The sequence below is a fragment of the Quercus suber genome, unplaced genomic scaffold (genome assembly GCF_002906115.3).
Source record: "Quercus suber isolate HL8 unplaced genomic scaffold, Cork oak 2.0 scaffold_511, whole genome shotgun sequence".
In the NCBI taxonomy this organism is placed as follows: Eukaryota; Viridiplantae; Streptophyta; class Magnoliopsida; order Fagales; family Fagaceae; genus Quercus; species Quercus suber.
In genome coordinates this window covers 160,819-182,440 of record NW_027069960.1, presented here as the reverse complement: position 1 = coordinate 182,440, position 21,622 = coordinate 160,819, and the positions used below count along the sequence as shown (strand labels likewise).

General features: G+C 38.4%; 1 protein-coding gene across 1 annotated transcript; it reads left to right on the top strand.

Annotated features, from left to right (window-relative positions):
* Positions 1-13,826: 13,826 nt before the first annotated feature.
* LOC112039158 (aspartyl protease family protein At5g10770) lies at positions 13,827-18,603 on the top strand. The gene is given in 5 exon segments (XM_065763526.1): positions 13,827-14,095; positions 16,575-17,012; positions 17,607-17,726; positions 17,729-18,048; positions 18,050-18,603. Coding segments are annotated over 5 exon segments (1,458 nt in total). The 5' UTR covers positions 13,827-13,899; the 3' UTR covers positions 18,434-18,603.
* Positions 18,604-21,622: the final 3,019 nt, after the last annotated feature.

Below are 21,622 nucleotides of genomic sequence, written 5' to 3'. Positions count from 1 at the left end.
GAAAGTATTGGTATGTAGAAGTTTTTTAGTAAAATGGTGAATCACATCACTTGTCCACCATGTGAATCTTATAATTTCTCCACCAATAGGGTGCCTTTACTCAACCATGGTTGGAGTAAAGATGGATTCTTCTTTGTGCAGCTATGGATGTGCACAATCACTTCATTCACCGCTAATAAAGCGTATACTCAACTATGAGTAGAGCTAACATGAGAGTTTTTTTTTTTTTTTTGTTCTACTTATGAGAGCCACTAATGAACATGTGTCCTGACAATAGAAATGATGTTATATTCATGATTGACAAAGATAACAAAGATCATTTTACACCCATCCACAGAAACTCTAGCATCCCTTTCTTCTAGGGGGAAAATAAAAATTGATGTAAAACTTCTTGTAGGGTCTGGATTTGTGGTCTAAGCCCAAAAACAATAAAATTTGTAGAGCGTGGCTGATAGAGCAAGATTAACTATGGATCTCACAACAATTGATTATGGCATGCAAGTATAAACTAACATAAAAGTACATGCAAAGACTAAGGAAGTTTGAATCCGAAGAAACTTCTCATTAATTGAATACAAGTTACAGTTCTTAAGGTTCATCATCGACCCCCTTCTTCTAGGAATCCTTCTTCTTTATATAACACCCTCCCCTCTCATCTCTGTCGTCCACTTGTTCTTCATCTAGGTTCCTACTTGAGTGCATGTCATGTCATGTATCTTCTCCAGCTTTTTGTGAGTGGCGGTAGATGGGGTTATCCTGTTCAAGAGTCTTCTCCACATACATACAGTCAGAAAAGTTGTTGCAGTGCATTTAATACGGTGGTAGCAGCTTTTTCTTTAGATATTTCCTTATTCTTATCGTCTCCAGATATACTCAGAGCTTATCTTGATCAGTAGGAATGCTCGGAAGATCATTCTGACCTTCTACACGTTCGATTGATCAATACTATTCGCGTCCGAGGAATAAAATCTCTTCGGACGGATGGCGATCTCTTCGGATTGTACCCATCTTTCTTTTCCATGTATCCTTCTTCCAGATGGGCCTTACCCTTACTACCTCCTTCTCTTCGAACGCACAGTAATCCTCAAATGGGGCCCTAGGCCCACTACGTTAGATAGGGCCTTTCCCCCCCCCCTCCCCCCCCACAATAGCCCCTCAAAATTTTAATTTTTCCCTCGCATCCGAGGAGAAAAGTAAGATTTTCACCTGCCATGCAATAAAAAGAATGAACAGTTTGAAAAGAGTACATAAATACCTAAGCTTGCACATGCGCAGGCATAGATACAAGCGCTTCATCATTGCCGCTGTCATTTCCTTATTCCCAAAGGGCTGTATTAATTACTCCAGGCGGCGTTTTATCTTTTGCATCCAACAGTGGATCATTGATCCAATGAACAGGGTTGTTCTTTGGGATTTAGACAAGATGAACTACATCCTTTCACCTGCCCCCGTATATAAGCCCTCAAAGGAGGTTATTTTTCTTTACTTTACGCATCCTTAGAATACCCAGTGAACTCGTTCATTCAAAATCCTTCAAGTTTCTTCAATTTTCTGTCTTATTTCTTCCCAGAATCTACTAAAAGTCCACTTTGAGTTCAGAGATCATTATCCACTCCTGTCTGTGTAAGTTTCGGCATCCTTAATCCCTTAATTTCTTCTCGGCTGGGATTTTCAACCTTTGAAACCCCCATTTCCTGGTTACTGCTTCAATTATTCCTTAAAAATGGGTAAATTTCAATACCTCGTCGATAGTTCGGCGTTGATAGAGGAATTTAAGCGGACTTATGGCATACCATAGGGGGTAAATCTATGGTATTGCCCTCCGGAGCGGATGCTAATGGACCAAAGAGAGGGGGAGGTCATAATCCCAATGATAGCCTTCATCGAAGGGGGAATGACCCTCCCAATGGATTCCATCACCCTGAACTACCTTCGCAACCATAGACTCTCTCCTGAGCAATGCGCGCCCAATACCTTTAGGATCCTAGGAGCCATCGATGCCTTGAACTTACAATTAGGATTAGGGATGAAAGACGACTATCTAATTGTCTCAGGTGCATGGCATGACAGTCTACACTGTCCGATCTAGCCAGGAGAGCCAAGTGTGACTTACTAGACTTAGAATCTCTAACAGTAGGCTTAGGATCTTCACTCTTCATAGTCTGTTTTTTCTTTATGTCACCATCTTTCAATTTTCTGATCAAGTTTTTTATTTATTTATTTATTTATTTATTATTATTATCTTTTTTTACAGATAAAGCGCATACTTCTCCTCAGCTTAGCCTCACCAACATCGCCGCACTTAATTACCTATTACGCTTGGAGATATTTGTGAGCGAAGACGGACAACTCCGATTCATCCCCCTCATACTCGACTACACACCAAAAGCAACCGATATTCAGCCGATCGGCAATGCCATTACACAAGGTGATCACCGGCTTTGGCGAATAGACGTCGTTCAGCGTGGTTTTTTTAGCACCATACGATCTTAAGCCCGTTCCACACTCAAATCCACAGGGTGTTCAATTGCTAATCCAACTAGTTCAACAAGTCCCCGTTGAACCGGCGGTCGTAGGCGAGAGGGTCGGCTCTTCGTCCTCTTCATTAGGAGAACAAATAGACAAGTTCAAATTCGAAGGAGAAGTTTTAGGGGGAGTGCAGGTGATACCCTCCTCAAATTTCGAGGAGGAGATTAACAGGCAATCCAGTGTTCACCCTCCAATTCTGATAACCACTCTTCCAGAGGACTCTTCGGAAGAATAAGAAATGTCAGATTTAAAAGCTCTGCTAAAGACGAGGGACAAGAAGGCTGAGCCCAAAGGGACTAGGACTTCCCGACCAGTGGTGAACTTGCCTCTACCACCACTTCAGGTTCCTGACTCAGGCTTAAAGCCAGTACCGGACTTGAAGAAAAAGAGACCTCTCGAACCTGAGGAGAGGGAGGTGGTGGTGCCACCAAAAACCACAAAGCAACAAAAGGTGGTGAGGGATCACAGGAGCAAGAGGGCCTCATCCGTAGAGAGTCAGGAGAAACCTTCTACGGCTAACGTGTGCCGAGGGCAACGCACGTGGTCTCCCAGATTAGAGCTGGATAACGCTCCTTTTTCTTGGGAGACCTCCATTAGAAACTACGATGGGGGAAGAGCAGGGCTGGTAGCTAAAGCCTTGGAGCAACCATTGCTCCTCCCCCGAGACACAGAGTCATACAGGCGCTTCAGCCAGTATGAACTCTTCATGTCCCTAAAGAGAGACCTGGCCATGGTAAGTGAGCTTATCTAGCTCTTTAGTTGGCATGATAATTTTCTACTTGTTTTATGCTAACATTTTTACTTCACTGTGCAGATTACCCAGCAAGTCTTCGTGCCTGAAGAGTGGAACAGAAAAGCCTATGTCGAAGCCCAAGCGGAGGCCCACTCTCGGTCCAAAGCAGAAAAAACTTTGGGTAGCTTAAAAGAGGAGTTCACTCAAATCTCCGAGCAGCTCAAAGAGGTGACCCAGGAAAGGAAAGGATCAATATTGGCCTCCAAAACTCTGAGAGCCAGGCCGAAGCCCAACACTAGCTGCTAAATGAGACTCAGACTAATTTGGCCTCTAAGAAAGCGCTTGTGAAGGAACTTCACGCCGAACTCCAGAAGGCCAGGGAGGCTGCCAAGCTGGCTCAGAGGAACGTTCAGCTGGCCAAGGAGGCAACCGAGGCCGAAAAGAAAGCGGTATACCAGTTGGGGGTGGATGTGACCGAGAAAGGTTTAACGAAGTAGTTCGCCTCGGTCAGTCGAGATTACTACGACATAACCTGGGGCAAAGCACTAGATGCTGCCGGGGTGCCTGCTAATTCGGAATTGAGATTGCCTGGGAGCATATACTACAATCCTGACATCCGAGAGCTCCCAGAGTCTGATCCTCCTCCTCCAACACAACTTCCAGAGGCTTCGGAGCAATCCTTGGTCAGCCAAGTTCCTCCAACCACGCTTGAGGTCTCCAAGGAGTCTAGTCAGCCAGGTGATCCGAGCAAACCAACTGAACCATCCAAGGACAAGGGAAAGAACTCGGAAAAAGAGAAGACTTCTTCAGAGCCCAAGGATCAGGTCTCAACAACTGCTGTTACTTAGACGAGCCAAGCTGCCGACCCTATGGTCCCTCAAACAAAGACTTAGATACTTAGGGTTTTTCTTTTGTACCATTATTATTTTTTATATGTTCTTGTTGTTTTTTTTTTTTATATGTAAGGGATTGAAGACTATCCTCTTTTGGTTAATGAGTTTCTTTTTTATTTTTGGTGTATATTATATGACTTACTCTTGCTACAAATAACTATACTTTATAATTATGGTAATGTAGATAAACATAATTACCCTATCCTGCTGGTAATATACATAACTAAAACTAGTTCCGAAAAGAACAGTGTATAAAAATTACTACTAAGTAATGAATACAACAAGTATTATAAAAGTTTGACAGATCTTTTTGCACATACACAAAGAAGGCTAGCATAGGTTAGAGTCGATTTTAAATACATTTGAGAATGTCAGGCAAGGCTCATTCCAGAGTTAACCTTCATTAGTAATAACAATGCAGAAGTGTTAACTAACTCCAAATCATCTGGTCCGAGGACTACATGCATGATTGGATTTAAGTTTAAACACTTAGAGAACTGCTAAGAAATGTTAACTAACCCAAATTATCTGGTCCGATGACTACAGGCATAATTGGATTTAAGTTCAAACACTGAGAAAACCATTAGGAAGTGTTAACTAACCCAAATCATCTGGTCCGAGGACTACAGGCATAATTGGATTTAAGTTCAAACACTGAGAAAACCATTAGGGAGTGTTAACTAACCCAAATCATCTGGTTCGAGGACTACATGCATGATTGGATTTAAGTTTAAACATTTACAGAACCATTAGAGAGTGTTAACTAACCCAAATCATCAGGTCTGAGGATTGCAGGCATGATTGGATTTAAGTTTAAACACTTACGGAACCATTAGGGAGTGTTAACTAACTCAAATCATCTGGTCCGAGGACTGCAAGCATGATTGGATTTAAGTTTAAACACTTACAGAACCATTAGGGAGTGTTAACTAACCCAAATCATCTGGTCCGAGGACTACATGCATGATTGGATTTAAATTCAAACACTGAGAAAACCATTAGGGAGTGTTAACTAACCCAAATCATCTGGTCTGAGGACTACAAGCATGATTGGATTTAACTTTAAACACTTACAGAACCATTAGGGAGTGTTAACTAACTCAAATCATCTGGTCCAAGGACTACAGGCATTATTGGATTTAAGTTTAAACACTTACAGAACCATTAGGGACGACAAATTATCATAGCGACTAAAGAAATGATTCGATTAATAATAGTACCTTTTGAGGTTATTTACATTCCAATGGCGCGGTATTACATGACTATCTAAGTCCTCTAGGAAATATACCCCAATGTCAGCCCCTGAAGTGATACGATATGACCCTTCCCAATTTGGTCCTAGCTTCCCCCAGTTTGGATTTTTCACAGTGCCCACAACTTTCCTGAGTACCAAATCACCAAGTTCTAGGGGCCTTAACTTTATGTTGGCATCATAGCCTTGCCTGAGCTTCTGCTGGTAATGTGTCAATCGAACCATTGCATTTTCTCTCATCTCTTCAATCAAGTTCAAACTCCTTTCTAAAAGTTCATCATTGCTGGTCGGACTAAACGAACTGGTTTTCAGAGTTGGGAACCCAGTTTCTAGAGGAATGATAGCTTCAGCACCATAAGTCATCGAAAAAGGGGTTTCTCCAGTAGATCTGCGAGGCGTAGTTCTGTAAGCCCAAAGTACGTGTGGCAACTCTTCCACCCACTTGCCCTTCGCATCGTCTAATCTCTTCTTCAATCCATTAACTATGACTTTGTTAACCACTTTTGCTTGTCCATTCCCCCGGGGATAGACAGGGATAGAGTATCTATTCGTGATTCCCAGCTCGATACAATAACTCCAAAATGCCTTACTGTCGAACTGTAGGCCGTTGTCCGAGATGAGAGTATGAGGAACTCCGAAACGAATAATGATATTCTTCCATACAAATCTTTGCGCATCTACGTCTCGGATATTGGCTAGAGGTTTAGCTTCAACCCATTTGGTGAAATAGTCTGTGCCGACCAAAAGGTACTTCCTGTTTCCTGCGGCCTTTGGGAATGGACCCATTACATCTAAGCCCCACTGAGCAAACGGCCATGGACTAGATAGTGGGTTGAGGACTCCGCCTGGTTGGTGTATGTTCGGCGTAAATCTTTGACATTGATCGTACTTATTAACATAGTCATGGGCTTCTTTTTGCATGTTCGGCCACCAGTAACCTTGTGTAATGGTTCGGTGAGCCAAAGACCTACCTCCAGTGTGACTCTCACAAATTCCTTCATGCAACTCCTCTAATAGCAACTTAGCCGCTTTAGGATGAATGCATAACAGGTACGGTCCTGAATAAGACCATTTGTATAATTTCCAGTCTTCGGACAGCCAGAATCTGGTCGCCTTCCTCTGGATTTTGTCAGCTTCCCCCCTTTCTTCAGGCAGAGTATCTTTTTTCAAGAATTTGACTATAGGATCCATCCAGTAGAGCCTGGTTCTGATCTGGTGAACTTGAACTGCATCTCTTCCTGCCTCGGTAGGCACATGCAAGTCTTCGACAAGGATAACTCTCGGTAAATTTTGCGCCGAAGATATGGCGAGTGTGGCCAAAGAATCAGCATGTGCGTTACTACTTCTAGGAACATGTAGCAAGCTGAAAAATTTGAATTCCGGCTGCAAATGTTTAACTCGACTCAAGTATCCCTGGATTCTTTCATCCTTCACTTCAAACTCCCCCTGTACTTGGCCCACAACTAATCTTGAGTCCGAGAACAACTCTACTGCCATTCCTCCCATTTTTTGGACCATAGAAATTCCGATCAATAGGGCTTCGTACTCTGCCTCATTATTTGTTACACCGAAATCTAGCCTTAATGACTTTTCAATGATGATTATCTCTAGAGATATTAATACTAGCCCTACTCCAGAACCTTTCTAGTTCGCAGCGCCGTCCACATACACTTCCCAGTGTGCAGGACCTTGTTGAGAAATCATACCAACCGATTTTTCATCCATGTCATTCTCTGTCGTTATTTCTTCTAAACTAAGTTCCGTAAATTCGGTCACCAAATCCACAAGGATTTTCCCCTTGACTGAAGTGCGAGGCATGTACTTGATATCGAAAGCCCCCAAGATAGTGCCCCACTTGACTATCTTCCCCGTGTAGTCGGCACTTCGAGTACGGTTTTAAGCGGGAGTTGCGTGAGCACGACGACCGTATGTGCTTGGAAGTAATGGGGCAATTTTCATATTTCGAGTATTACTGCCAAAATAGCTTTCTCCAGTGGTAAGTATCTGATCTCGGCCTCATGTAGAGATTTACTCACACAGTAAACCGGTCTTTGTACACCTTGATCCACTCTTATTAACACTAAACTTACAGCATAGGGAACCACCGCAATATAGCCAAACAAGACCTCATCTGGTTCAGGGCTAGACATAATCGTTGGCCGAGCCAAGTAGTCTTTAAGTTGTTGAAAAGCTGAGGCACATTCTTCAGTCCATTCAAATCCCTTCCACTTGTTGATCAGTGAGAAGAAAGGTTTACATCTGTCCGCGGACCTAGAGATGAATCGGTTCAAAGCAGCTGTCATCCCTGTTAACTTCTGAACCTCTTTCGGATTCCAAGGAGGCTGTAGATTTTGAATAGCCTTTATCTGATCAGGATTAACCTCAATTTCCTTGTTTGTTACCATGTAACCCAAAAATTTGCCTGACCCTACACCAAATGAGCATTTGGAGGCGTTCAAGCGCAACTTATGTCTTCTTAGGATTTCAAAAGTGTTGTCAAGGTTCTTCACATGCTCAGAAATAACTTTGCTTTTTACCACCATGTCGTCTATATAGGCCTCAATGCTTTTGCCTAACTGTGATTCAAACATCCTCGTCATCATTCGCTGATAAGTGGAACCTGCATTTTTCAGACCGAATGACATCACTTTATAATGGTAATTACTAGTAGGGGTAACAAAAGCGGTTTTCTCCTGGTCGTCTGGGGCTAACGGTATTTGATGGTAACCTTGGAAAGCATCCAAGAAACTCATCCGAGGATGGCTGACAGTAGCATCTACTAACTGATCAATTTTCAGCATAGGGAAGGGATCCTTAGGACAAGCCTTATTTAAGTCCGTGAAGTCTACACAAACTCGTCACTTTCTATTCTTCTTCTTCACAACCACAGTATTTGCCAACCACTTGGGATAAAAAAACCTCTTTAATAGCTCCAACCTGATTGAGCTTCGTTACTTCTTCTTTGACTGCATCTGCATGCTCTTTGGATGGCCGCCGAATAGGCTGCTTCTTGGGGACAATCAGTGGGTTGACCCTTAAATGGTGGCAAATGAACTCTGGATCTACTCCTGGAGCTTCATAAGCACTCCAGGTGAATACGTCAATATTTCTTTTAAGGAAATCAATTAGTTTTTCTTTCTCTGGTTGAGGTATCTGAGACCCGACTTAAAAGTACTTTTCAAGATTGTCCCCAATTAAAACTTTTACTAAGTCCTCGCATCTAGTGCCTTCATCAAGATCCTCAACGGGTGACAGCCAACTTTTTAACTGCTATAAGTCTCCCTCCACCCTGACCGAGGATTCAGTTTCAGGCTTGTGTTGTATGGCAGCCACCAAACATTGTCTGGCCGAGGATTGATCTCCACGGATTTCACAAACGCACCCCTCGGATAGATATTTAACTTTTTGATGCAAAGTGGAGGAAACAGTCCCTAGTGTATGTAACCAAGGTCTAGCTACAATTGCCGTATAAGGGGAATAAACATCTACAACAATAAAGTCCACTTCCACCACTTCTGAGCCAGTTTGTATAGGCAGCCATATCAGGCCTTTCGGGGTGACAATCCTTCCCTCGAAGCTAACCAGGGGAGAATAGTATGGAGTTAAGTCATCAAACTTGAGGTTCAGCCCCTTGTAGAGGTCAGGGTACATAATCTCCGCCGTGCTACCCTGGTCCACCATCACCCTATTCACATCATATCCTCCTATTCTGAGGGTGACTACCAAAGCGTCGTTATGAGGTTGAATGGTTCCAACTTTATCTTCGTCCGAAAAGCCTAAAATTGGCTAGACAACCGGTTTAGTGCTCCTTGGATCTCGACCAATGTCCCCTGCTGATAACCGAGCCACTGACATAACCTTAGACAGTCAGGACCCTGTTCTCCCTAGTGCTGCGAAAATGACATTAATAATTCCTAATGGAGGTTTCGTAGAATCACTCCTCCTGGACTCAGAATTCATTTGATCTTCTTGGCCACTAGAGTGGTACAAGAGATGCCTCAACCTGCCTTCGCGAACCAGTTAGTCCAAATGGTCCCACAAACTTCTACAGTCTTCAGTGGTATGCCCATGGTCTTGGTGGTATTGACAATAGAGATTGTGATTGCACCTCTCAGGATTCCCTACCATTTTACTCGGCCACCTAAAGAATGGTTCATTCTTGACCTTTTCCAAAACTTGATGGACTGGCTCCTTGAACACTGTATTGACTGCTTGAGCATTTGTTGACCCCGACTGCCCAGCAAAATCTCTCCGTGGCTTATTGTTGTTGTAACGGTCCGACTTGAAATCCTTCCTCTCTTGGGGGATAACCTTATCCTTACCCTTCCCTTGCTGCTAATCTTCTTCAACCCTTTCATATTTTTCAATACGATCCATAAGCTGACGCATGTTAGTAACAGATTTACCGGACAAGGACGTCCTTAAACCATGGTCAGTAGGGAGGCCTAGCTTAAACGTGTCTAGGGCCATTGCATTAAAGTTGCCCTCCATATCATTAAACATCTCCCAATACCTATCTGAATACGCCTTCAGGGTCTCACCCTTACGCATGCTCAAGGATAGCAGAGAAGACAATGGCCTGGCCACTCTTCAGCATCTGACAAAACGTGAATCAAAAGCTTGAGTGAGCTCTTGGTAGGAATTGATGGAATCTGCTTTCAGGCTGTCGAACCACCTCATTGCAACTGGTTTAAGACTAGAGGGGAATACCTTACACATCAGAGCTTCATCTCTGGAGTAGATAGCCATCCTTTGGTTAAAGTGGTTCACATGCTCCACAGGGTCCGTTTTACTGTTATAAATAGTGAAGGTTGGCTGGTTAAAGCGCCGAGGAAGTCTCGCTCCTTCAATCCTATGTGTGAAAGGTGACCTAGAGATTTGATTCAGGGCCTTGCTCATAGCATTATTTCCTACCCTCCATGTGATAGACTTTAAGGTTGCTTCTTGCGACGGTGTTCCTCTTCGTATGAAAAAGATTCACTGATTGGTGTTCGAGACCTCTGCTTGTAAGTGATATCTTGCTCGTCATCCCAATCCTCATCAAATGCGAAGAAACACGTTTTCTTTTTGCATGGCGCAACTCCCTCCTTAACCTTTCAATTTCTATTTGCATGCTATTCTTCTTTGCACAAGACACGTGACTTCCTCCACGAGGTTGACTTCGCTCAGGGTGTGTAGTATGCACACTGCCTTCACGATCTTATCTCTGCTCCAAATTGAGAAAAGGATCTATGTGCTGGGATGCCCCAGATTCTGCCGGTTGTTGCCTAGGTTCCGCCATTACTGACTGCTATTGCTTCTACTTATACTCAAGCTCTTCCCACAGACGGTGCCAATTGTAGGGTCTGAATTTGTGGTCCAAGCCCAAAAACAATAAAATTTGTAGAGCATGGGTGATAGAGCAAGATTAATTATGGATCTCACAATAATTGATTATGGCATGCAAGTATAAACTAACATAAAAGTACATGCAAAGACTAAGGAAGTTTGAATCCGAAAAGACTTCTCATTAATTGAATACAAGTTACAGTTCTTAAGGTTCATCATCGACCCCCTTCTTCTAGGAATCCTTCTTCTTTATATAACACCCTTCCCTCTCATCTCTATCGTCCACTTGTTCTTCATCTAGGTTCCTACTTGAGTGCATGTCATGTCATGTATCTTCTCCAGCTTTTTGTGAGTGGCGGTAGATGAGGTTATCCTGTTCAGGGATCTTCTCCACATAAATGCGGCCAGAAAAGTTGTTGCAGTGCATTTAATATGGTGGTAGCAGCTTTTTCTTTAGATATTTCCTCATTCTTATCGTCTCCAGATATACTCAGAGCTTATCTTGATCAGTAAGAATGCTCGGAAGATCATTCTGACCTTCTACACGTTCGATTGATCAATACTATTCGCGTCTGAGAAATAAAATCTCTTCGGATGGATGGCGATCTCTTCGGATTGTACCCATCTTTCTTTTCCGGGTATCCTTCTTCCAGATGGGCCTTGCCCTTACCATCTCCTTCTCTTCGGACGCACAGTAATCCTCAAATGGGGCCCTAGGCCACTACGTTAGATAGGGCCTTTCCCCCCACACTTCTCTTTATAATTTTTTTCACAAAAATACTAAGGCTGCAAGTTGTAAATTATAGAAAATGATGTCAATGGTGGGTCAATATGAAAATCAATAGTTTTAAAAATTCGACTGGACTAGCCGGTTCAACTGGGCACCAATCCGGTCTGGTAAAAGCCCCAAAGCCGAATAAAATCGAGAATTGGGACCGAAACCAGTAATTGGGACCGAGATAACCAATTCTTTTACCATACCTGTTTTTAAAACCATGGAAAATCATTAACAAATTACTGTGAACTATGTTAGCAAATTGTTTAAAAAAAAAATGTGAGCATAATTATTGTATTTGTAGCATTATTAGGGGGGAAAAAAAAGGTTTAACTTGCTTTGATGGTCAATCCAAAATAAAATTACTGGGAAAAAAAATCCAACTCACTTTAATGGATCCAAGATAAAATTAGTGTTCATGTGGCACAAGAAAGTTAAAATAACTATAGTGACATATTTAGGTCTTTTTTTTTGTACATCAATGGTTTGGGGTGGGGGAATTTGAACATTGGATATCTCTCTTAGAAATACCAAAATGTGCAAATCAATTGAATTTCAAGGCTCTTGGAGACATATTTAGGCCTTAATTACATATATTTTAATAAGAAAACAAATGAGTAATTTTAAAAGCTTGGTAGCCCATACCTCTTCATTTGTTGGTGCAAGTACGATTATTCAGGTGTTAAGATTCTCTCCATTTTAACTAGATCTATTTTATGATTTATATTATATATTATTAATTTGAAAGGAATATTCAATGTCACGTAATTTTTTTTAAAGTTTAAATGACGGGATATTTTGTACAGTGTTAAACTTTAAAACGGAACCTTAATTACGAAATTGGGTATTTCCATTTCAAATTATTTCAAGTGAAATGATGAAAATCCAATTAGGGTCATTGAATAGAAATCAGGTTGGACAATTATCCTACCTCAAAAAGTCTATTTGAGTTGATATGTAAAAAGGAGTTAAATTTTGTCATTTCCTCCGTAACAGCAAATGTTATTAATTATTTTGTCTAGAAAAATTAGATTGGGGAAATAATATTTTATTTAAAACATGGTAAACATGCTTAAAACTTTGTAGTTCAATTGATTGACAACTTTTGATATTTTCAAGAGAAACAAATAAACATATCTGAGGTTAAAATCTTTTCTCTTTTGTTGTAACCATCAAGAGTGTCAAACATATTTGTAAACAAGGAACGCACAACTTCTTTTTGCATAAAAGATAGGAGAATGAAAATCCCAGGAGTATCAAGGGTCTTAAGAAGATTGCCTGTATTACAAAATAGTAGACGATAACTACAAGGCACTTGCGTGAAGGTGGACCGGAAAATTAAAGTGAAAACAAAATTCATGTAGCCAAACTAGGAAGTAATTAGCAGAAAAGTTTCTTCAGATATCCTCAAATTCCTTGAAAGGACAAGAATAACCTTAATCCGGCTATGCGATTTTTTCTTTTAAGGATTTGCAATTCCTCCAAGTTATGTCAAGCAAGCTCAATTATTAGGGATAGCTAACTAACATAGATACATTCTAAAAAAAAAAAAAAAAAAAAGAGATAAATACCATATTGTCCTCAACTAAATACGCTTGTTAAAGTGGGTGGCGTGTGAGATTGATAATCTATTGTATCTTTAATTAGCTTATATTATCACATCAATAAAAATAAAAATAATATAATAATTATTAAAAAAAGAAGAAGCTTATATTAAGGCCAAAAAAGACCGTAAGAGTGCACACATATAGTAAGAGCAACATAGTTGAGAGTTGAGAGAGAAGGATAAACAATAATGGCGACTCCCACTTCCTCCTCCTCCTTCCTTGGGTTTATCCTCTTTAGCTTTCTTGTATTTCTTTGCTCTCTGAATCAGCTGGGATTTGCCCTTGAAGGAAGAGAGACTTTAGAAAACAACCAACTTACTCACATGCATACCCTTCAAGTCAGCTCTCTACTACCATCAACTACTTGCAGCTCTTCTACCAAAGGTTTATCATACAACTTTCATCTCTCTCTCTCTCTCCTTCTTTGGATTCTTGTAATACTACTATTTATTATAGTAATCCTCTTATAATTTATTTTTTCAGTCACTGATAGAGTTTATGGTTTTATATATAATTGATACTGCAACTTGAAACTCTTTTTTTGCCGACCGGGGAGTTTGTAATTTGCTCCAGCTCAAGTTGGAGAAACCTACTCGAGCAAAATAATTATGGGTAGGTTTAGAAACAATTAAACAAATGGCCATTGGGCAAAACTAATAATGAAATTTTCCAAGAATTTCTAAGATAACGACGTATTTTATTAAGGCCAAAAAAGACCGTAAGAGTGCACACATATAGTAAGAGCAACATAGTTGAGAGTTGAGAGAGAAGGATAAACAATAATGGCGACTCCCACTTCCTCCTCCTCCTTCCTTGGGTTTATCCTCTTTAGCTTTCTTGTATTTCTTTGCTCTCTGAATCAGCTGGGATTTGCCCTTGAAGGAAGAGAGACTTTAGAAAACAACCAACTTACTCACATGCATACCCTTCAAGTCAGCTCTCTACTACCATCAACTACTTGCAGCTCTTCTACCAAAGGTTTATCATACAACTTTCATCTCTCTCTCTCTCTCCTTCTTTGGATTCTTGTAATACTACTATTTATTATAGTAATCCTCTTATAATTTATTTTTTCAGTCACTGATAGAGTTTATGGTTTTATATATAATTGATACTGCAACTTGAAACTCTTTTTTTGCCGACCGGGGAGTTTGTAATTTGCTCCAGCTCAAGTTGGAGAAACCTACTCGAGCAAAATAATTATGGGTAGGTTTAGAAACAATTAAACAAATGGCCATTGGGCAAAACTAATAATGAAATTTTCCAAGAATTTCTAAGATAACGACGTATTTTACACATATTTTCACAATTATTTCATGTGATTGATTATGGATGGTGGAAAAAAAAAAAGTAAAAGGTTAGGGTAAAAGTAATAGACAATAGTTATAATATATCACATAAAATAGTTGTGAAAACAAATATAGAATTATAATTGATATTTATTTCCAAAAAGTTTTAGGATGTCATTTTTTTTTGTTTATTTGTTCCTTTGGTAAATATGAGTGGGGTCAGGTCGGTGGGATTGGAATCTTGGTGTCCAAACACTACAAGAGGTGCTAGAACCAATAAAGCCCTTTCGTCCTCATTGAGCCATTGAGAAATAAGTATAGCACACATACACACGCGCGCGCATATATATATATATATTTATTTTTTTTTATTTTTTTTCCTTTTTTGAGGAATCGGTTAGAAGAAAAGAACGTGTATTCTTACTTAGTGGGTTTGAGACAGACATTTTATGGCGTGTCCTAAGGCTATAATTGGTGGTGTAATTAGTAGGTCCTACAAAGTGGATGCGACCATTGTAAAAATGTTCTAAAGGGTCCGGTTATGTCCTCTAATCATGGTTTTAAAATATCATGCACTTGCTCATGAACGAGTTGGGGAAACTCAAGCTGCACTCTAGCTTAGGGTGCGACCAAAAAACACATAATCAATCAAGCACACGCTGATCAAAACGAAATCATTTTTTTTAATGTTTTGGTGGATAGTCTATTCATCTTTGTTTGGGACTTCATATTAGTTAAAGGGTAGCTATCTTGGGCTTCTAGCTGGATGCTACGTTACCTGTCTCTCCCATCTCCGTGTTGGGTTGGACCCATCACTCTCCTTTTTCTCCCCTTGCCAAAAAAAGATGGTAGTTTTTCTAATTAACTTTGTTTGTTTCCACAAGAAAAAATAAAAATAAAAAAATATTTTTTAAATGTTTTCTAGAAAATTATCTTATATTCTTCTGTTTGGTAACAATTTTAAAATGAATTGGAAAATTATTTCTTGATTTTTTCTTATTTAACTTGGCATAAGATAGTTTTCTTTTAATCAATTTTTTTCTTCTAATATTATAAAATGGAGCAACAGTATAAAAGATTTCATTAACCTTTTGTTGTAATTATTAATAGACTAGAAGCAAGCAAGTAGCAAGTAGCAAGTAGCAAGTAGCTAGCAAAGACTTTCTTACATAAAAATAAAATAAAAAATAACACTAAAACTATAGAGTTGCTGTTTTCTTTCCCACACTTGATGGATTTCACTTGTAAAACTATTGACCTTTCCCCCAATTACTAATAAGTCAAGAATCCTGCAGTGAACTAAGACTGATTTTCTCACTATGGGGGATGAACTAAACTTTTTTCCCCCATTAAGTAAAACCTAACCATCCCTGGACCCTGCCCTATTCAGGTTTCATTTTCTTTATGGGGTTTGGCGGAACAGAAAAAAATAAGTAAAATATGTGCTTTCAAATGAATGGCCCTAAAAAAATCTGAAAAGTTAGGTTCTCTGCACTTCTTGATGGGCAGACAATTGTCGGGTAGCTTGAGAATGAAATATGAATCAAGCCCTCACCGCCAGCCAATTTGATGATGTCAACCAATAATAATTATATCTATCGACAAATCCGATATACTTGCGTACTCACGGGTTCTTGAGTAAGAAGACAGTCACGGACTCACGGGTTCTTGAGTAATTCTCCTATTTGCTTTTTCTTCACAACCTACAAAAAAAATAAATAAATAAAAGAAAAAAGAAAAAAAAATGACTATAAGTTTGTAAATTGGTCAATCCATTTGATGTTTGGCATGTATTATTTGGGTTCACCACTTGTACCTTTTCCATTGCCTATTCTTGAATAAGCAACTTTATTTTTGTTGTGTTTCGTAAAAACATAATACAATATGATGTTTGTAATTCATAACTTGATACACTTCAATCATTTTAGAGTAAAACTTAGTTATACAGTTCCTTCAATATCATATTTCTACTTAAACTCAAATACTTGTATTTGAATTTATTTGTATTTAGAAATAGATAATATTGTTTAATTATGTTTTATTGATCAATGTAATTATATGTTTGAATTTAATTGATAACATAATGTATTGCACTTAAAGAATTGTAATTAAGTTCTCCCCATATTTACTTGTCAAACAATTCTAATTGATGTTGAATTAAAATGCAGGTTCTGATAAAAGGGCATCCTTGACAGTAGTACACAAACATGGCCCATGCTCCACACTTAAACTAGACAAAGCTAAAGCTCCCACTGTAGATGAAATCCTCGAACAAGACCAATCTAGGGTCAACTCAATCCACTCTAGGCTCTCCAAGAAGTTGAGCCGTGATGATTTAAGAGCATCAGAGGACTCCACCATCCCAGCCAAGTCTGGTAGCACTATTGGTTCAGGCAACTACATTGTGACCGTGGGACTTGGCACTCCAAAAAAGGACTTGTCACTCATATTTGATACAGGTAGTGACCTTACTTGGACTCAGTGCAAACCTTGCGCACGGTCTTGCTACCAACAAAAAGAACCAACATTTGACCCATCTCAATCTGCGACTTATTCAAATATTTCGTGTCGTTCATCTGTGTGCTCTCAACTTACTTCTGCCACAGGTAACAATTGAGACCTTTATATATAGGCAACTATAGTGACAATTTATGGATTTTTAGTCAAGAAAATTAATTATAAGAAAATTAGAGATAGTTTCACTAATTTTTTTTGTTCTATTATAAGTACTATTTCCAAGTAAAGAAAATGAAAAAATATGCGTGCATATTTCTTACTTTTGTTACTTCTATATCGTTCCACTTTTATTACATGTCTTCAAAGAGAATTGTGAGGAATCTCTGGAACTATTAAAATGTTTTGCGTAAATTTTATTTACATGAATGTAATAAAATTAGTATCAATTTCAAAAACAATAAGCTACACGAAAATATTAATATTGATGAGAGGGTAAATTCAAAGATTGGTTCGTTAGTTTATGCAAGTTAACAAAAGGAGATAGGCATATTAGATATGTTCCATTCATTTGACTTCCACTTATTTATCTTTTTACTGATTTTTTTTTTTTTTTGGTTTCTTAAAATGAAGTTAAGTATACTTATACGCAAGCTTGTAAAAGGGAAAAAAAAAAATATATATATATAATATATAAACAAAATAAGCTAAAAGCTAAACGAAATAACTCTCATGTCATGATACAGGAAATACACCGGGCTGCAGTACCTCAACGTGCATATATGGTATACAATATGGCGACCAATCGTTTTCTGTGGGATTTTTCAGCAAAGAGAAGCTAACCCTAACATCAACAGACGTGTTCAACAACTCCTATTCGGCTGTGGCCAAAACAACCAAGGCCTTTTTGGCGGTGCAGCCGGATTACTAGGCCTAGGTCGCGACACACTTTCCTTAGTCGAACAAACGGCATCAAAATACGGCCGTGTCTTCTCTTATTGCCTCCCTTCATCTTCTAGCTCTACTGGACACCTCACATTTGGAAAAAGTGCTGGAACTTCAAGCGCTATCAAATTCACTCCCTTGTCAAAATCTGCACAAGGTACTTCATTTTACGGCCTTGACATAGTTGGAATTAGTCTCGGTGGGCGCAAGTTATCGATTCCAACATCAGCTTTTTCAAATGCGGGGTACCATTATCGACTCGGGGACTGTAATAAGTCGCTTGCCGCCTGCAGCGTATAGCGCCTTGAAGGCGGCGTTTAGGCAAGCAATGAAGAAGTATCCATCAACGGGGGCACTTTCGATACTTGATACATGCTATGATCTTAGCAAATACACGACATTTTCGATTCCAAAAATAAGCTTTTCATTCAGTGGTGGTGTTAACGTGGATTTGGATGCGAAGGGGATACTTTACGCTCAAAAAACCTCGCAGGTTTGTTTAGCTTTTGCTGGAAACAGTGATGATAGTTCTGTTGGGATTTTCGGGAATGTGCAGCAGAAAAGGTTGGATGTGGTGTATGATGTTGCAGGAGCGAGGGTTGGGTTTGGTCCTGCTGGTTGTGCCTGAAATGGTTCGTTTGGTGAAATAGTCATGTAATAAACCATTGATAAAACCAATGGAAATGTTTATTGGCATAGCAAATGTAGATTGGCAAAGATTTAGTGTCCTGGGCGTGATTATAGTTATAAATAAAATCATGGTTGCAATTCATGAACGTATAAAAAGGTTTACTTTGTCATGGATTGGTGTTTAAGATAATCATGTTGTGAAACATTTGATAAATTAAGTCAGTCAATGAAAATGTATATAAATTTCCTTGGCATATATATAGATTGTTATGGTTTAGTGACTTGACATGTGTATATTAAATAAAATAAAGTTTAAAACTCATGTATATGTAATATGGACACAGCTTATGTCTAGTATTCAATTCCACTGGATATGTGTCAATATCTTATCGTGTCTAGTGCAACTAAATACTGAACACAAACTCTTCTCCATTATTATTGTTTGCAAATGTTATTTTGTTACAAATTTAGGTTTAACATAAACCATATATTTGATCAAATTAGTGGAAATGTTATTTGTCATGGCACGTAGATTGGTAGTAATTAAATAAAATAAAGTTTGCAAGTCATGTATAACATTAACGATGCAATATTATTACTTGCAAGGGTTGTCAACAAGGGCCCCCAGATTTTCTCTATGGTATAGGTCCAATTTCTAATTAATGTCAAATTGATCTCAGCGAATACTTCCCTTTTGGTCCCATTAAATGCTAGAATTGTCGTAGAGCTTAGTCTAAGGTGTGTACTGTGTACGAACTACCTTCAGTTTGTCCAATGTAGATAGAGGATAAAGTTTGAGTGCTAAATTGTTATTGATGATCCCTGGCCACTCGAGCTATTTTCATGTCTTTGCATTTGATAGTAATATGGAGGGCGTGGATATGTGCTATTCCTTTAGAGCATCTCCAACAGGCTAGCCTTCTCTAAATTAATTTTGGAGAACAAAAGCCACTGTTCACGCAAAATCATCCCTCCAATAGACTTGGCATCTCCATTTTTTTTTTTTTTTTTTTTTTGATTTGCTATAGTAGCTCTTCAGGCATGGAGAGCACTGTAACATTTACTCCCATCAAATGCTAGAATTGTCGTAGAGCTTAGTCTAAGGTGTGTACTGTGTACGAACTACCTTCAGTTTGTCCAATGTAGATAGAGGATAAAGTTTGAGTGCTAAATTGTTATTGATGGTCCCTGGCCACTCGAGCTATTTTCATGTCTTTGCATTTGATAGTAATATGGAGGGCGTGGATATGTGCTATCCCTTTAGAGCATCTCCAACAGGCTAGCCTTCTCTAAATTAATTTTGGAGAACAAAAGCCACTGTTCACGCAAAATCATCCCTCCAATAGACTTGGCATCTCCATTTTTTTTTTTTTTTTTTGATTTGCTACAGTAGCTCTTCAGGCATAGAGAGCACTGTAACATTTACTATAGCAACTCTAAATAATATTTTCCCTTAAACTAATACCTGGTTGAATAAAAAATGACTTTTTTTCTCTCCTCCCTTTCTCTTTCTTCCTCACTCTCTTTCTCTCTTCTTTATCTCAATGGCTACAAAACGTAGAATACAATCCAAACAAGAAAACAATTTTTCTCATAAACCAAATGAAATAAATAAATAAATAATAAAAAAATAAAAGGAAGAGAGAGACCTATTCATGTGCAAAAGAATTAATTCAATCTCAATAATCACAACCGATTAAAATTTTTAATTTTCACTCAATAATCACAACGATAACAACAGAACTATTCTTGATCTTTTCTCTCAAACATTTCTAAACTCGGTTTCAATCAAAATACAAACTCAAATCACAATTTTAAAACTATTCAAATTAGAAAAAAAAAAAAAAAAAAGAAGAAGAAGAAGAAGAAGAAGAAGAAGCAATGCTAACCCATCTGAGCCTCGGTAGGGAAGAGGATATGCGGTGGTGGGAGAAAGACAAGTGGACGATCTTCATGTGTGAGAGAGAGCTCCAGTCGAAGTGCTGCTAGAAAAGAAAAGAAAAAAAGAGCTCCAGAGAAAGTGCTAGAGAAGATAGAGATAAGGGAAAGGTGTGGAGGAGAAAAAAAGAAGAAAAAAGAAAAGAAAAGAAATGTGTGGAGGAAAAAAAGAGATAAGGGAAAAATAAAATAAAGTATAAGAAATTAAAATTGAGAAATGCTACAACAATATTTTCATAATATTTTCACAATAAAACTTAAGTGGTGGGTTATTACTAACTAACACTGATGAAAAAAAAAATTAAGTGATGTATTCAAATTAAAATTAGTAATAACTTACCATATATAATTTATTGTGAAAATATTGTAAAATGTTAATAATGTAGCATTTTTCATTAAAATTAGATGAATGAAAGAAGATTGAAAAAGAAATATTAAAGAAATAATAAAGAAATAATATTTAAACGGAATAGAGAAAATGATAGAGAATCTGTTGAAAAGTACATTTAAAAAAGTAGGTAGGCAAAAGGTAAAATAACTATTTACTCTCCAAACAGTACAAAAATTTGGAGAGCTTGCTAGAAATACTCTTAGGCAGGAGCTTACCATCTGTGAAAGGGGCCTATGGCCCCACTCCTACGTCTTTAAATTTGTTTAAAATATTATATACCGATACATGAGATACTCCCAAAAAAAAATGAAAATTGTTCTAAAGAACACAAAAGATAAACTGGTCATGAAAATTGTTCTAAAGAACACAAAAGATAAACTGGTCACCCTTCCCATTTCTATGGCCGTTACTCTCCCAAGACACAAATCCTTCTTACATGCCTTAAGTACTACTAGTATAATTTTTTTTTTTTAATATTATTATTGTTATTTAATGCGTGTTTCGATTTCTACTGATTATGTGTTTCATACTTTGACTATTTGCTGTTTTCTATTTGGGACATAAATTTAAATGTTGAGACTTTGAGATTTGGGTGCTTCCACGTTAATGTTTGGCTTTACCTGAACAATTTTTTTTTTTTTTTGGTGTGTGTGTGTGTGTGTTTTTTTACTGTTTTTAACTTTTTTGTTGCTGTTGAGAATGTGCGCTTTTACTTGGTAACATTAGAAGAAAATTAGATATATCATATAACATAATGTTGAGAGACTAAAGCTATGAAGTTATGAATTTTAGATTGTTTGTTAGTTTTTTTTTTTTTTTTTTTTTTTTTTTTTTTTTTTTTTTTTGAAAAAAATTATT